Raw genomic sequence first — 18538 nt, 5'->3', positions numbered from 1 at the left:
GAGAAGTGGGGCAGAAAGGTGAGAAGGACACAGGAACAGCTAGTTGTTAGTTACATGTGATTCAAGTTGAATTACTTTTGTATGAGAGAAGAGTTCATATTTTGTGTTTGGTGTATTGAAGAAAAAAGGAGAGCTAATCTCAAATCCTAGTTTTTAGCCTATGTAATTGTGGAGATCTGAGTATTGACAGTTAATCACAGACTCCGTATTTAATATTGATGTTTCTATTGCTTTCACAAACCTGCATGAAGATGTCTGGGACATTAACTTTGTGACTCAAACTAGGAGTACAGTGGCTTGTGCCACCCTGAATGGAAATCGGCATTATATATGCCAGCTGAGGGTTTAAATTCTTATTTTCCATGTCATCATATTTCTGTTTGGCTTTTGAATATCCATCCATCCATTTGCTACTGCTTATCCTTTTCAGGGTAACTGGAGCCTATCCCAGGTGTTTTAGGGCGAGAGGCACGGTACACCATGGAGAGGTCGCCAGTCTGTTGCAGGGCTGACACATAGACAGAGACAACCAAGCGCACTCACATTCACACCTATGGGCAATTTAGTGTTTCCAATTAACCTAACCCCTCTAACTGCATGGAGAACCCACACAAACACGGGGAGAACATGCAAACTCAGGACCTTCTTGCTGTGAGGCAACAGTGCTAACCACCATGCTGCCCACGGTGGCTTTTTAATAAATCAAAGAAAGAGAATATCATAATATTCGTCATCTCCGAGCATGAAGTAAGGAGAGCCTTCAAGAGAGTGAACACCAGGAAAGCAGCAGGACCAGACGGCATCCCAGGTCGTATCCTAAGAGACTGCGCATACCAGCTAGCTCCTGTGTTCACTGAGATATTCAACATCTCTTTATCTCAGTCGGTGATCCCCACATGCTTCAAAGAGTCCATCATTGTTCCTGTCCCGAAGAAACCCCACCCTGCTTCTCTCAATGACTATCGCCCTGTAGCCCTCACCTCAGTAGTGATGAAGTGCTTTGAACGCCTGGTCAGAGACTTCATCATTTCTTCACTACCAGACACACTGGACCCACTACAGTTCGCTTACCGTCCAAATCGTTCCACAGACGATGCCATCTCTCATCTCCTCCACACATCACTCACTCACTTGGACACTAGAAGGGGGAATTATGTTAAAATGCTCTTCATAGACTACAGCTCTGCATTTAACACCATAATTCCCTCCACACTCACCACCAAGCTGGAGCATCTGGGACTCAGCTCATCTATGTGTCAGTGGATCTCCAACTTCCTAACTGGCAGACCACAGGCAGTAAGGATGGGCGGACATGTCTCAGCCTCCACCACTCTCAGCACTGGAGCCCCCCAGGGGTGTGTTCTGAGCCCCCTGCTGTACTCTTTGTACACATATGACTGTGTGGCCACTACCAGCTCCACCACCATCATCAAGTTTGCTGACGACACCGTCGTGGTGGGCCTGATCTCTGATAACAACGAGACGGCCTACCTGAAGGAGATTAGGAATCTGGAGAACTGGTGCCAGAGGAACAACCTCCTTCTAAACGTCAGTAAGACAAAGGAGCTGATAGTGGACTTCAGCACTAAGCAGGAGAGGAACTACCAGACCCCTGTCATCAACGAGTGCCCAGTGGAGAGAGTGGACAGCTTCAAATACCTCGGAGTTCACATCACGCAGGACCTGTCATGGTCCTGTCACATCAACACCGTGGTGAAAAAGGCCCGACAGCGTCTCTACCACCTCAGACGCTTGAGAGACTTCCAACTGCCCTCCAAGGTGCTCAGGAACTTTTACTCGTGCACCATAGAGAGCATCCTGACGGGAAACATCTTAACCTGGTTCGGGAACAGCACCATGCAGGACAGACGAGCTCTACAGAGGGTTGTGCGGTCAGCTGAGCGCACCATCCGCTCCGAGCTCCCTGACCTGCACTCAATCTACAGCAGGCGGTGCTGGACCAAGGCCAGGAAGATGGTGAAGGACCTCAGCCATCCCAACAACAGACTGTTCTCTCTGCTGAGGTCAGGAAAGCGATTCCGCTCCCTGAAGACCAACACAGAGAGACTGAGGAGGAGCTTCTTCCCGCAGGCGATACGGTCTCTCAATCACACCACCACACAGTACTGACCCACACATATGGTTCTTACACACACTGGACTTTCTGGACTTTGGTTTTGCACAACACTGGTCACTATATTCTTCATTTCCGGTTAATACTTGTACAGCTGCTGTTATTGTGTATATATTTATTTATATTTAGATTTCTTCATACATTCTTATATAGTTCTATATTGTGTATTTTGTTGTACAGTTATTTTATTTTCAACTTTAATTTATATATTTTATCTTATTCTTCCCAGTTAAATTTACCCTTCATTCTAATTTGTGTTGTACAGTTATTTCATTTTTAACCTTAATTTATATTTTATTCCTTCCTAGTTAAATTTACCCTTTTTAATTTTTCATATTTATTTCCTTTCTTATTCATAGCCTTTTCCTTTTTTGTTTTCTTTAGGTCACGAGCAGTTGTCCAAGCATTTCACTACATATCGTACTGTGTATGACTGTGTACGTGACAAATAAAATTTGAATTTGAATTTGAATTTGAATTTGATTTGATATCTGACCAGGCATCCAGGGCAACGCCCAGAAGCTAGGCAAATACTTTCTCTGTAACATATCACACAGCCAAATCTAGCCTCCACTCTGTACAACTGAAGAGCATAGCATGTTACATAATGTTACGTTACATATGGCCTAAAATTCATATCTCGATATTATTTAGCTGGATGGTGATACATGATATATATCTCAAGCTTTTTTTTAAAGCCATAAAGTAAGAACAAAAAGAGAGTTCTTAGTCAAAGCTGTGTCCCAGATCTCACACAGGCACTTTTATTAACATCCAGCGTAGATGTACATGAAAAAAACAACTCAGAAATAAATTATCAGCATTTATTAAATAATAATCCTCCATAAATAAAATAAAACAATGTTGTTTTTGTGCATAAAAAAAGCTCACAATTGTGCAGTCAAAATGTAGCGTTAACGTCATTTTAACGAGCTTAACGCTACCAGCACTAAAATAGTCATTTCCAGATGTTTTCTTTTAACCGACCAGCTCCTCTTTGATAGCTGCCGTGTCCATCTTGTTGTTGCGTGCAGGTGAAGCGATGGGGGAGGGGGAGTTGTGTTCAGTGAAGGAGAGAGGCAAGGCAGAGTAACATTGCGTAGAGACAAAAGTGGACGAAAGAGAGGAAAACTTTCAGCTCCACGAGTATAATTATAACGTGACAGAACAGAGGGCGACACAAACAGCACACAGGAGGAGATCAGGTCAGAGTGGACACACATGGGGAGCACAGAACCTGGAGGAATCAGGGTGAAGCAAAACTGAATATAAAACACACAAGATGGGAGACTATCAAAATAAAAAAGGAAGTACACACACACAGACACATACAAACTAAGACACGTGAACTTGACACTGGGACAGAGGAGAGACATGGAGACATGATGAACTAGGTGAGAGCAAGGAGTAAAATGCACAGGCACAGGCACAAAACACTGAGATGAAACTAGGACGGACTAACAGAATGAAATTAGATGCAGAAAATAGAAAAGTAAAGACCAACTAATACAGAACTAGAATATGAAAATCTCTTGAATCCAAAAGAATGAGTCACAACACAAACTCATAATCTGGCTCAAAGACCCAGGACCATGACAGTGATATAAAGACTTGCACAGACATTCATACATGTATGTAACCCTTTAAATATAAGTGTGGACACATAAGGGGCTGAGAAAATAATAAGGAAAAGGCCAAAGAACCAGAAATTTCACACGGATGTGTCTCTGCTACACGGCACTTTGGTTGAGGTCTACACTAATCCGGATAAATTTGAGAACGGCGTTTTCGTCTAAAAACGCTGCGCATCCAAACTGAGCCCGTTCTGGTAGTGAGAACGTGTTATCCAAACTATCATTTTTAATCATTTCCGAAGAGTTGTTCATCCACACTGAAACGACTGAAAACGCGTACGTTCCTGTACTGCGCATGTGTGAAACTGCTCCATTTGAACAATTCAATACATGAAAAGTACATTAACAGGCTCGCATATAGTCCACATATGCCTCAAACACTATTATAAAAACTTTCGTTTTTAGATGTTCTAGATGAGCCCATAAATCCAACTCGGTTGTGCATAAGACAAAAAGCCGACTGTAAAGCTAATTACTGTGCATTACTGAAACGGGCAGAAGGAAACCCGAACGAAAGCTGAGAAAGTGAAAGCAGAACTTCTCTAATGTAGCCCAGAGAAGTAGCAGTCCGCTGTTAAGATATCAGCCTCACACCAAGACCAGACTGCCTGTAATGTACCGTAAAATTAACATTTACAGTAAAGAGACCATTGTGACAGCAGTAATGCTAAGATTGTAACAACTCAAAGTTACACACCAATCAAACGGCGCCGACCGATTCTTAAACAAAGTGGCCAAAATGAGGTTTCTGCAGCTCCAACCTATAAAAACACCTGTTTACTACCAGGTAAAATAATTAAACGTACGACACAAAATAAACACATACCAGCAAGCGACGGCGAGAAGACTTCAGAGAAAACGATCCGCAGGTGATCTCTACAAAAACATGAGGCACTCCAGTCAACAAAAATATGGCCAATTCAGACAGCTTGGGACACGACTCCTACCTGTGGTAGCTGGGAAGGTCAGGAGTCCGGAAACCCGGATACATAGGGGAACAGGTGAGTGAGTGTCAGGGTTGCTCAGCCACTAGCACCGTATACTGTGACTGGCCACTAATGATTAACAATGTGATATTAAAACATAATATTTACTCTGCTACATAATTGCATTAATTACAATATGATGGGTGCTTGATACCCTGAAATTCACATTGAAGATCTTTCTTGAGAACAAATCAAACTATCATAACAAACCAGGGGCCAATTGAAGTGTTTTCAGAGATCCTCTTTGAGATCAGAATGAGAAACAAATGCAGCTTGTGTAACGATGTAAAAGGATGAATATGGTTTTGTTGTTGTTAAATTCCTGTTAAACTTGGGATCGCAACCATGGGTTTATTTTGAAACTTTTATTTTGAAAATCCGCAGCGGAAGTCTGCTACTGGTAAACGGGCTTTCCCTAAGCTTATCCGTTAGTAGCAATGAAGCTTTTGCTGTGGTAAGTTCTTCCTCAGTCCGCCCTGACTGAACATGAGTTTAAAACATATTTGAAAATCCTCATTGAAGTTAACATGACAGTGCATTAACAGTATGAACTGCCCATACAGTAGCATCTGAGTAGATTTCAGTTTTATGACCTTGTTTTGCAATTAATGGGTTAGACGGGAGGAAAAATGGACACGCTGAGCTAGCGGCTAACAGCTAGAGGGGACTGTCGTGTCTAATAATTTTGAAACTTCTCTTGATAGTTTGGGCGGAATCCTGTTGCTGGAAACCCATGGTTATTTATGTCCCATGTTATTGCAGAGACCCACAAAAAAGGGGAATAAACCACGCCTGAGCTCTACCCATCTCGAGTCCAGAGAGTTTTACTCATACAGCACTGGAGATAGAGACTGAGGGGGGTTACATTGGTGCCGTGAGCCGTCAATCAACTGTTTGGACGGTGGACTCCTCTCAGCAACGTGGGGCCAGTTTCAGCGCTGCACATTGGTGATTTATTGTTGTTCTTCCTGACACGTCTTTTTTTTTAAGGAGCAAATATAGCATTTTTGTTTTATTCTAGTCGCTGTAATGGACATCACAGAGGAGGGATCGAGTACTCCGAATGTTGTTGGTAGGGGTAGGGGGTTGTTATGTTCCCCTTTGCGTTTGCGTCATGACACTCCTGTTAGTGGGCGTGGTTTTATTAGAGGGAATAATCAGGGGATCCCAGGGTCCCAGTCCAGTACAGGGATTGTTGTCCCTCCCCCTAGCCCTGTGTCACACACGTCTCAGAACAACAGCTCACCTTCTCCTAACCCAGACACTATTGCCACGGAGATTGTGAGTCAGATGGGGGATGTGATCCAGCTGGTTGGTCAGAGGGTAGCGCAGAGTATCTTAACCCAGCTTAGCCCGTCTGCTAGTACCCCTTTACCTGCACCTACTGCCACATCTTTCCATGCTGTGTCGTCTACATCTGCTGTTGATGCTGCGCCTGTGCAGTTTGTGTCCCACAGGAAGCTTAAGGACCCACCATGCTTCAGAGGGGATGGTTCTGATCTCATTTCTGTGAGAGAGTGGGAGGATCTGATGAGAGCCTTTATAAAGCTGGGGAGTCTGAGACCCGAAGAACAGGCTGAGGAGATTCTTGTTCATTTGAGAGGCAAGGCTAAGGATGTGGTCCAGGTTGGCATTAGAAACAGTGTCGTAGATGTCACACGTGATCCTGAGGCTATTTATGGAATCCTGAGGAGACACTTTGACTCTGCTCAGTGCTCACCTCTTCCACTGGCAGACTTCTACACCACTCTCCCAGAGAAAGGTGAAAGTGTATTTGATTACTGGCTTAGGCTGCACCATGCTGTTGATCTTGCTGTTGAGCGCCTGAAGGAACGAGGACAGGCATTGGGTAGCCCCAGCACTGAGGTCACCCAAATGTTCATCAAAAACTGTCCCTCTCCTGAGCTTGCCATGATCTTTAGATCAAAGACAATTGATAAATGGACGGCCAACGAGGTCCAGGAAATCCTGTGTGAGTCCCACTCTGGAAGAACGTTGAATTCAAGCAGCATGACAACCGGGAGAGTTGCAATGAATGCACAGGAGATATCAACAGCATTGCCTGCCCAGCCAACAGAGAAACACATTCAGCCACAGTCGACAGATTCAGCTACTTTGGAGCGGCTCACAGGCATGCTTGAGAAGGTTCTTCTGCAAGGATCCTTTCAGCCTGGTTTGACCACGCGGCCCAATTCCAGACGTTCCAGGATTGAGGGCCTACATGATAAGCCCTGCTCCGTCTGTCATGATATGTCTCACACAGCTTTTATGCACTGCCGAGATCACAAACTCTGTTTTCTGTGCCACTCACCTGACCACGCCAGGCGTGCTTGTCCTAGATCCTCGTCGTCCTCTGTACCTCAACGGTCGGAAAACTAGTTGATCCACATTTGAGGGAGGAAGGTGTGGATCATCTGAGTGACTCTCCCATCTGCGACAGCGATGACCTGGGATCCATGTATGAATCTCTGTGTTCCGCTTCGCCACCTGGTATGACAGTTGTCTTCCAAATGACACAAAGAATTAAGAAATCTGACAGTTTGTTTTACACAACTGTGGGGACTGTGGGTGGAGTTTCACTGAGAGCCATGATCGACAGTGGCTCTATGTCGTGCTCTATTAGTGAGGCTGCTGCTACGCGGCTTTTACAGTCCTGCCCTGATCTGAAGCTCGAACCAGCTAATGACATTGTAGTTGTTGGTGCTGGGGGTCACCAGTTCCAACCAAAAGCAGTTTGTGATTTGGAAGTGACTATTTATGGTTTCAAGCTGCTCATCCCCACGCTGGTTATTCCAGGCCAAAGTGATGACATGATTATTGGCAGTAACGCTATTAAGTCGTTGATTCATGTGATGAAGAATATGGATGAGTATTGGAGGCTTCTATCTATTTCAGGTGATGTCACCAATGATGACTGTAGACAGTTTTTATCCATGCTTTCCAATGTTGAGCGTTGGCGAGGGGGGGCGGTGCCTGGTAAGATTGGCACAGTGAAGTTGAGACAGCGTGTTACGCTGGAACCCCTTCAGGAACACTTTGTGTGGGGTAAATTACCTCCCTCTTCACCTCTATCAGCAGGCTGCACTGTTATTGTTGAGCCTACACAGTCACGGTGTAGACCCAGAGACATCCTGGTTGGCCGTTCCGTCTCATCACTGTGGGGTGACAAATGGGTTCCTCTCAAGCTGATTAACCCCAGCAACAAGCGTGTGACTCTGAGGAAGAACTGTAAAATCGCTGATGTCTACCCTTGTATCGCAGTTGAAGAGCTGTCTCCTCCTGAAAAGATCATGTCTAACAGCCACTCTTTTGAACAGGGTTCGGTGCCCATAAGGTCTGTTGAACAAAGGAAGGAACTCTTGCACAGACTAGGACTACAAGACTTGGACTTAGACAGTTGTGAGGTGTCTGACAGATGGAAAGATCAGCTTCTGCAGCTTGTGGAAAAGTATGAGTCTATCTTTTCTAAGGATAAAATGGACTGTGGAGAAGCTACCGATTTTGTCCACAAAATACACCTTGTGGATGAGAAGCCTTTTCGTTTGCCTTATCGCAGAGTACCGCCGAGTCAGTATGAGAAGCTGAGAACTGCTCTGAATGACATGGAAGAAAGGGACATAATCCGGAAGTCAAACAGTGAGTATGCATCGCCGCTGGTCTTGGTGTGGAAGAAGGATGGCAGCCTGCGCATTTGCACTGATTTCAGATGGCTCAATGCAAAGACTGCTAAAGACGCGCACCCGCTGCCACACCAAGCCGACGCCCTGGCTGCTCTCAGTGGAAATGTTTTCTTTTCAACAATGGATTTGACCTCTGGATTTTACAATGTGCCTCTCTGCGAGCCTCACAAGAAATACACAGCATTCTCCTCACCCTTTGGTCTCCATGAGTACAACCGGATGCCTCAGGGCCTGTCGAACAGTCCGGCGACCTTCATGCGAATGATGATGTCGATCTTTGGTGACGAGAATTTCAGCAGCTTGCTTTGTTACTTGGACGACTTGATGGTGTTTGCGCCTGACGAGGTGACTGCCCTTCAACGTCTTGAGATGGTCTTCTCTCGGTTGAGGAGTCACAACCTTAAGCTGGCCCCTAAGAAATGCCATCTTCTTAAGAGGTCAGTTAAATTTCTTGGACATGTCATTTGTGCGGATGGTGTGAGAACTGATCCAGACAAGGTAAACACCATTACCAACATTAGGGAAGAACAGCTTATGGAGAGCGATGGTGTGACTCCCTCCCTTCTTAGGAATGATCCTTTATTACCAACATTTCATTCCTGATTGTTCTGCAAAGGCCAAGCTGTAATGAGCAGTTACATCCACCAGCAGAGACAGATAGCTCTGATACAGGTCAATAATCTTCAGAACTAGAAATAAAGTCCCTGCTGCTGTAGCCATCGGAAGCATGTAAGAACTTAAAACAAACTATATGGCAGAAACAGCAGCTAATGGAAAGTAGCAGGAGCTACAGAAGCAAGGCAGCAAGGACAGGAAATACCTTAATAGATTGGGGATCCCCTCTTTAGACTACTAGAAGAGGTGAGTGCGAGGAGGATGTTAGTCAAGCTAATGTACATTATCGATAACACCTCTCACCCCTTGCATGAGCCTGTGGAGGCCCTGAGTAGCTCCTTCAGCAGCAGACTGTTACAGCCACGGTGTAGGACGGAGCACTATCATAGGTCCTTCATCCCGACAGCAGCCAGGCTGTACAATATCCGCACACAATAAATACTGTCTAAAGATACACCTGTATTAGTTATCATTCCCACTGCACTTTATATACATATAGATAAAAAATCCTGGTGTATATACTAAGCATCTGTACATAGTATTTTGGCTTCAAAGTCTAACCTTTATCCATCCATTTGCTAAGTGTCTGTAGTGTCATGTAATTAATATATCCTTAGTATCCTTATTTTCTTATTATATTGTTTTATGTACTTTAATAATGAAGGTTTGTAGAGCAAGGCCACTTTTGACTCATAAACTAAGTGCTCAGCCAGACTGAAAACAGGAAGTGTAGAGCTGTACAGTATATTAATAAATACAGGAGGCCAGACAGAAAAGAGGAACTTTGCCATATAAACAATGGTTGTATTGAAACGGTGACATGTAAAGTACCAAAATAATACCTATATGAGACACAGTTTATGATTCTAATGTTAGAGATCCTGCAACTGGCGTTTTGGGCTCTCTCTTCCGGAAGATGATTGAATAAAAAGAAATATAAATGTTTTAACACACTATGAGTCGGTTTTCTCTGTTCTATCATGGGGACAAAAGAATCGGGGTTAATAGTAGTTACCATGGTTACTGCAGAAGCTGCTGTGAATTAAACATCTGGCACTGCAATAACTTGCCGGCGATATGAATGTTTACCTTTTTTCATTTTGAAAGAATTGTATTAATTAGTGTAATTTATAGTTTAGGAGAATCTAGAATAGAAATAGTGGGGGCACAGTGACGGACCCCGGGGCCCATTCACAGGCTGTCCTCCTGTCGTCGGAAACCTCTACTCGTGTCGACTTTCCAAGTAGGAACGAGCAAGGATGCAAGAGCAAACTGGTGAAGAACTGTAGATCAATATACTGAAATAAAAAGGCTAGTACTAAGATAAGATAACATTTATTAGTCACACACATGGGAAATTAATTTTGTTACAGCAAAAAGTGTATAGTGCAAAGTTACATAACAAAAATTTGAAAAACACTGGAATAGGATAAGAGTAAGAATAAGATACTGTACACAATAGAATAGAATAAAAGGGCCTGTATTTGTATAGCGCTTTTACTAGTCCCCCCTAGGGACCCCAAAGCGCTTTACACACCCAGTCATCCACCCATTCACACACTGGTGGAGGCAAGCTACAGTTGTAGCCACAGCTGCCCTGGGGCAGACTGACAGAAGCGAGGCTGCCATATCGTGCCATCGGCCCTTCTGGCCAACACCAGTAGGCGGTAGGTGAAGTGTCTTGCCCAAGGACACAACGACCAAGACTGTCCGAGCCGGGGCTCGAACCGACAACCTTCCGATTACAAGGCAACCCCTAACTCTTGAGCCATGATACTATATATGATAGAATAAAATACAATAGAATAGAATACAGATGACTGAAATGTAATCAACAGATTTACCGTAACATACGAGTGTTATATAAACTATGATATAAATCTGAAAGTGCTATTAACATGTTTAGTTACAAAGAAAAAAGATCTTAGAAAAAGGAGGGTAGCTGAATTGATGAGGAGTCCAGAAATGAAAAGAGCTGTCCGCTGTGTTGAAACTACAGTTTGAATGAGATGGACAACACTCCTAATTCAGCAGGTAAAGGATAACAGCCTGTAAATACACTCAACAAAAATATAAACGCAACACCTTTGTTACTGCTCCCATTCCCCATGGCATGGACGTAGAGACCTAAAATTCATTCCAGATACACAATATAACCATCCCTCCCAAACAGTGGTCACAAATCAGTCCAAATGTGTGGTAGTGGGCACATCTGCCATATTGAGATAATCCATCCCACCTCACAGGTGTGCCACATCAGGATGCTGATCTGACATCATGAGTAGTGCACAGGTGTACCTCAGACTGCCCACTGCCCACCAAATTGTGAAACACAAATCAGTTTAAAATGACGAAATTTACAAGCTGCTATGAAACCAGATGCTTAACTGTACTGCATGCTTTTAGGAAGGAACATCTGGTTTACTTACTCCTAAATGACCCATTCCTAAGCAGCATTTTCTGAACTGTATTTCTGATTTCACCACAAGTTGACAGCGTTTTACAATAATGTGTTTGTATTGAAATAGGGCTGACCCAGTGACATTGAGGCGGTCGAGTAGTAAATACAACGAGTAGTAAATACAACAGTAGTTGTTGTAAGAAATATTTCAAATACAATAATTGTCAATTTAATATAATGTATTTGATGTAATTTAATTTACAGTAAAATTACAATTATTACGATATCTCATATAGTATCCTGTTTGAGTAAAGCAACTGTAAGTTTAATTTAGAGTAAAATTAATGTATAAAACTATTATAGTGTCTTACCATTACTGTAATGTCTTAAGTTTTTTGCAGTGTTTGCATCAGTCTTGTTTTATTATTATTTAAACATTGTTGTAGTTGTGTTTAATAAATGTGCGTTTTCAGTTCCAGCCTTAACTTCAGGTGTTTTTGTACATTATTCTCATATTAACAAGTTTCTCTGATCTTTTTTGACACAATTCACACACATTATTTCTGATTAATTATTACTTTGAGCTGATTTTAATAGCAGCAGTTGATTTAAAAATCCATACACATTCATTCTCGTTGATTTCCCATCTCTCAGCACAGATGATCACACACTTAAAGTTCAGAGGTGAAAGAAATATTTCTGCTTCGTTTGAAGTTTGACTGCAGGTTAGAGTTAGTCCAGCAGGTGGTGCTGCTGGATGAAACCAAACAAACTGATTCACAATGATGGCTGATGCATTTTTTCCAACCATCCGTGTGCAGATTATTTTCACTTGACTGTTGACTTCTTAATTTGTTCCATCTAATAACTGAATAAAAATGTATTTAACCCAGTGGAGAAAACATGAAATAAATGTCATTTGATCAGCTCAAACACTTCAGTGAAACTTCTTCATGGGAAACTGGTTCATTCCAGGTTTTTTTGTTAGAAAAGACAAGAAAATCCCCCCATCAATACATTTAATCTGTTTTATTAATGATACATTATTCAGGAGATCAAACTAAATGTGAGACCACAGCTTCAAGACACATTAAACCAATAAGTCTGTCAGATTATGTACAAAGTAGAATTCAAAATTCAAATTCCCCCAATCATTACAAGTAGGCTAATAATCAGTGATGATTAACATGTTTCTATTCAGCAAACGAACAAAAACTATGTTATTGAAGATTATATTTCACATAAAAAAATTAAAAAAGAGACTTATAAAGACAGTTATGCTCTGCTGTGGTTATGTTCTTCTGTCTTTATGATAATTTGTCCTTAAGTTACTGCTAAATGATCACAAAAACTCAGCTGTCCCAAAGAAACTGATTGTTTCTTTCAGCTTCATGTCCTTCTTCTTTGGGTAACATATTGTAGCGGGTCAGGGCTGTTTGGGGTCATGACAGCTATGTTCTGTTGTTCCAGGCGGCAGCGTTATGTTGCCATGGTTACAGGTAGCGCTCTCTCTCTCTGCGACTGTGTGTTTCTGGGTGGAGAGAACGCCTTTTTGATGTTGTGTTTTCTGTTGAATGGCTGTGCTCCCTGGCTAACTCGCGGGAAGCAAGACCAAAGGACACCCCTGTCTCCTCCTTGTATAAGCTCGCCACAATATATTCTGTTTCTCTTTCTAACACATACTGAAAAAAGGTTCACACTATTACTGTTATTATTTTTCATTTAATTCCTTGTTTACCAGCTGATGATACATTGGGGCAAAAAAGTATTTGGGAGACACAGATTGCTGTCCCACTTAAAAAGATGAGAGAGGCCTGTAATTTTCTGCATAGGTTCACTTCAACTGTGAGAGACAGAATGTAAAAAAGAAACCCAGGATATCACATTTTATGATTTTTAAATAATTTATTTGTATAATGGTGCAGAAAATAAGTATTTAGCACCCACAAACAAGCGAGAATTCTGTCCCTCACAGACCTGTTACTTCTTCTTTAAGAAGCTCTTCTATCCTCCACTCGTTATCAGTAAGACACATCTCCACACCTTCAAACAGTCAGACTCCAACATCCACTATTGCCAAGACCAGAGAGCTGTCTAAGGCCACAGGGACAAAACCCGCGAGAATGTTATGTGGTATAAACGCCACTTGCCATGTTTGGAGTGGGAAGAATGCTGAGTTGCATCCCAAGAACACCATACCCACTGTGAAGCATGGGGGTGGAAAAATCATGCTTTGGGGCTGTTTTTCTGCAAAGGGGACAGGCCAATGAAGGAGTGGCTTTTAAAAAGCATTTCAAGGTTCTGGAGTAGCCTAGCCAGTCTCCAGACTTCAATCCAATAGAGAATCTGTGGAGGGAGTTGAAAGTCTGTGTTGCCCAGCGACAGTCCCAAAACATCACTGCTCTAGAGGAGATCTGCATGGAGGAATGGTCCAAAATACCAGCAACAGTGTGTGAAAACCTTGTGAAGACTACAGAAAACGTTTGAACGCTGTCATTGCCAACAAAGGGCATATAACAAAGTATTCAGATCAACTTTTGTTATTGACCAAATACTTATTTTCCAAATAAATTCTTTAAAAAGACAATGTGATTTTTTGGGGGTTTTTTTTCTCATTTTGTTCTTTACAGTTGAGGTATACTTATGATGAAAATTACAGGCCTCTCTCATCTTTTTAAGTTGGAGAACTTGCACAATTGGTGGCTGCCAAATACTTTTTTGCCCCACTCTAAATGTTGACTTCCACTGAGTATTACTGTGTAACACAATCCCCCAATTTCAATTTAAAAATTTTTTTTAATGCAAAATCCACTACAGCTCCTGATGCAAATCCAGCCGACCCTGCAGCTCCTATACCTTTCACTCCTGGAGCAAAATATCCAACACCAACACTAACTGCAACACCAACAGCAGTAGCAACTCCAGCACAAACTTTTACAGCAGTTCCACCAATAATGGCATCCCATTCCCCCTGAGTAACCTCGTTCCTTCTTTCAGCTTTGTATCTTGCTTCTTTGGCTGTCATCTCTGGATTTTCTTTCCGAAGTCGTTCCATCTCTGTTTTTATGGCTTTCTCTGCCTCTTCAAACATATTGGTGGTGTAGCATCCTCCTTTTCTTACAGTCAGATTGTTGATTTCCTTCAGCACCTCAGAGGGATTCTTGTTTCTGCTGTTAAAAACATGATATCCTCCACGGCACTGACTGATAAAGTCTTTGAGATCTGGATGTTTGATTGCTTCTTCTAAGGTGTCTTTATTCTCATCATCTTCATGGATTACCAAGGCCATTGTGTAATCAGCTGCTTGTTCACCAAATATCTTCTGAATGATTTTCACAGTTTTTTGTTCTTCTTTGGTGAATCTGTTTGGTTGGATCACAACCAGGAACACATGAGGACCAGGAGCAGCAAAGGAGATGCATCTAACAATCTCTCTCTTCACCTCCTCTTCAGTTAGTTTAGTTTCATACAGACCTGGAGTATCAACTACAGCCACTGTTTTACCTTCAAACTGACATGTTTCCTTCTGACACACTGATGTTACAGAGGAAGAGGAGGATGTTGATCTAAATACTTTTCCCTTTAAGATGATGTTTCCTGCTGCACTCTTCCCAACTCTGGTTTTCCCAACAAGAACAATCCTGAGGTCGGCTTCTGGTTTTTTCATGGCTCTCTGAGCTTCTCTGAACATTTCATTGGTGTAGTACTCTCCTCCATTTCTCGCAATCATTGTGTTGATCTTCTCCAGCAGCTCTCTGACCTGAATGGTATTTTTGACTGTGTTGTTAAAGACATGATATCCTCCACCACACTGACTGATGAAGTCAGAGACAGTTTGATGATCATGGATCAAGTTTTTTATGGTGACTTCATCTCTCTCCAGATTGTCACCACAGGTGAACAAGACCATAGTGTAACATGCTGACTGTTCTCCAAACATATCCTGAATGATTTTGACAGTTTTTTGTGCTTCTTCTGTGAATCTGTTGGCCTGAATTACAACCAGGAACACATGAGGACCAGGAGCAGAAAGGGGGATGCAGCTACTGATCTCTCTCTTCACCTCCTCCTCCTCTTCAGTTTTTCTGGTGTCAAATAAACCTGGAGTATCAATTACAGCAAGTTTTTGACCATCAAACAGACCTGTTTCCTTCTGACACTTTGACGTTACTACAGAAAAAGCTGCTGAGGATTTAAAAGCTTTTTCTCCTAAGATGGTGTTTCCTGATGCACTCTTCCCAACTCCAGTTTTCCCAATAAGAACAATCCTAAGGTCAGCCTCTCTGAACATTTCAACTGTGTAGTATCTTCCTGCATTTCTCTGAACCATGGTGTTGATCTTCTCCAGCAGCTCTCTGACCTGAGAGGGATCCTTGTCTTTGTTGTTAAAGACATGGTATCCTCCATCACACTGATCGATGAAGTCACTGAGAGCTGGATTTTTACTGATTAATTCTTCTATGGTGTTTCCATCTGACTTCAGGTCATCTCCATGGGTGAACAAAACTAATGTGGAACATGCTGACCTTTTTCCAAACATCTTCTGAACGATTTTCACTGTTTCTTGATCTTCTTCTGTGAATCTGTTGGCCTGAATCACAACCAGGAACACATTAGGACCAGGAGCAGCAAAGCAGATGGCTCTCTCCATCTCTGCTGTCAACTCCTCTTCAGGCTTGCGGGTGTCAAACAGACCTGGAGTATCAACTACAGCCAGTTTTTGACCTCCAAACTCTCCTCTTTCCTTCTGACACTCTGATGATGTCAATTCAAAAGCATTCTCCTTTCCTAGGATGGTGTTTCCTGATACACTCTTTCCAACTCCAGTTTTTCCAAGAAGCAAAATCCTGAGCTCTGGCTTCTCTGGTTCTTCTTGTTTTGCTGAAGAGTAATAAACATTTTAAAGGTAAAATTTAAAGTTAATATATTCACAATTCAAACTCTGAAGACAAACAATATGTATTTTCTATTATGTCAAGTGTGTCTCTGGACTGTTGGAGAAAGCTGGGAAGTGGGAAACCCATGCAAACTCCAGGAAAAAAATAAAAAGATCCCAGAAGGATTTGAACCAGTAACCTTCTTACTGTGTCAATTATTATAGATCATGATGTCAAGACACCATCTCTCCCTCACCCTTCAACCTCTGTATGACTTCCTCTTCATGTGCGCCATATATGATGATACCTACAGTATAGTAATATTTAACTGTTTAGAGACTCCAAACCAGTAGGTGCCTACTTGGATCAAACGAGGAAATTAAGTCTTGGTAGATTTGGTGAGTGGACCATTAATCTGAAGCGGGGTAAAGAATCATGTTTATTAGTGAACAGAACAAATGTTGAAGGAGACGAACAAGAAAACACCTTCCTTCTTTTGTTCCTCTGTAGTTTTGTAGGAAAACTGTTCAAATCTTTTTTTTCCCACTTCTCGTGTCATCAAGAAACTCCAGATGACATTAATTGAAAAACAATTCTGTTCCTACGTTCTTTCTGACTCTAAGCTTTAATAAAAGAAAATAACTTTTCAGTCAAGCTTTTCTTATAACTTTTGAGAGTTGATGTTCATGTTGGGCATTTCATGAACCAGCTTTTGGATTTGTAGACTAAAATTCTGATTTGAATCACAGTGTACAAAGTACCATTAAAAGTAGTAATAACAAAGGGAAATTGTTAAAGGGATAGATCAAACAAGGACATAAATTAAAATAATGTCTAGAATCTGATACATGTTTGGTTTAATAAGTGGCTGTTGACTTTTATTTGCCTTTATATAAAATTAATGTTATAGATTAGTATTTTGAAATGTACTCACCAGGACTAGTGTGTTTGCTGGCCATGTCTGTCTTTTATTGGCAATTGATGTGTGATTTTCTGGCTCTGCTGATGTTCTGCTGCTCAGCAGTTTCCTCTTTATCGCTCTGCGGTGTTGGAACGTGTGGAAACGTGTCTGAGAAGTGGGGCAGAAAGGTGAGAAGGACACAGGAACAGCTAGTTGTTAGTTACATGTGATTCAAGTTGAATTACTTTTGTATGAGAGAAGAGTTCATATTTTGTGTTTGGTGTATTGAAGAAAAAAGGAGAGCTAATCTCAAATCCTAGTTTTTAGCCTATGTAATTGTGGAGATCTGAGTATTGACAGTTAATCACAGACTCCGTATTTAATATTGATGTTTCTATTGCTTTCACAAACCTGCATGAAGATGTCTGGGACATTAACTTTGTGACTCAAACTAGGAGTACAGTGGCTTGTGCCACCCTGAATGGAAATCGGCATTATATATGCCAGCTGAGGGTTTAAATTCTTATTTTCCATGTCATCATATTTCTGTTTGGCTTTTGAATATCCATCCATCCATTTGCTACTGCTTATCCTTTTCAGGGTCACTGGAGCCTATCCCAGGTGTTTTAGGGCAAGAGGCACGGTACACCATGGAGAGGTCGCCAGTCTGTTGCAGGGCTGACACATAGACAGAGACAACCAAGCGCACTCACATTCACACCTATGGGCAATTTAGTGTTTCCAATTAACCTAACCCCTCTAACTGCATGGAGAACCCACACAAACACGGGGAGAACATGCAAACTCAGGACCTTCTTGCTGTGAGGCAACAGTGCTAACCACCATGCTGCCCACGGTGGCTTTTTAATAAATCAAAGAAAGAGAATATCAAGGGTATGATATCTGACCAGGGATCCAGGGCAACGCCCAGAAGCTAGGCAAATACTTTCTCTGTAACATATCACACAGCCAAATCTAGCCTCCATTCTGTACAACTGAAGAGCATAGCATGTTACATAATGTTACGTTACATATGGCCTAAAATTCATATCTCGATATTATTTAGCTGGATGGTGATACATGATATATATCTCAAGCTTTTTTTTAAAGCCATAAAGTAAGAACAAAAAGAGAGTTCTTAGTCAAAGCTGTGTCCCAGATCTCACACAGGCACTTTTATTAACATCCAGCGTAGATGTACATGAAAAAAACAACTCAGAAATAAATTATCAGCATTTATTAAATAATAATCCTCCATAAATAAAATAAAACAATGTTGTTTTTGTGCATAAAAAAAGCTCACAATTGTG

General features: G+C 41.9%; 1 protein-coding gene across 1 annotated transcript; it reads right to left on the bottom strand.

Moving 5' to 3' along the window:
* Positions 1–13503: 13503 nt before the first annotated feature.
* Positions 13504–17398, bottom strand: LOC147335098 (GTPase IMAP family member 8-like). The gene is made up of 3 exons (XM_086286043.1): positions 17262–17398; positions 14307–16331; positions 13504–13544 (listed from the first exon to the last, which is right to left on the bottom strand). The coding sequence occupies exons 1-3, from the start codon at positions 17284–17286 to the stop codon at positions 13504–13506; spliced, it is 2091 nt and encodes a 696-aa protein (XP_086142169.1). The 5' UTR covers positions 17287–17398.
* Positions 17399–18538: the final 1140 nt, after the last annotated feature.

The sequence above is a fragment of the Aulonocara sp. 'chitande type north' Nkhata Bay genome, linkage group LG3 (assembly GCF_057382095.1).
Source record: "Aulonocara sp. 'chitande type north' Nkhata Bay isolate Kocher_YH1m ecotype deep benthic linkage group LG3, A_spYH_male_GT1.1, whole genome shotgun sequence".
Taxonomy (NCBI): Eukaryota; Metazoa; Chordata; class Actinopteri; order Cichliformes; family Cichlidae; genus Aulonocara; species Aulonocara sp. 'chitande type north' Nkhata Bay.
The sequence above is the reverse complement of the archived record's forward strand: the minus strand, read 5'-3'. Positions and strand labels throughout refer to the sequence as shown.

Bases quoted from the DNA above. Each gene is read 5' to 3' on its own strand.
- LOC147335098 (XM_086286043.1), bottom strand. From the start codon at position 17,286: ATGGCCAGCAAACACACTAGTCCTG. The intron at 16,332-17,261 runs GTGAGTACATTT...ATTACTCTTCAG, and splicing joins CAGCAAACACACTAGTCCTG to CAAAACAAGAAGAACCAGAG. The intron at 13,545-14,306 runs GTATAGGAGCTG...CTGTGGCCTTAG, and splicing joins TTTTGCTCCAGGAGTGAAAG to ACAGCTCTCTGGTCTTGGCA.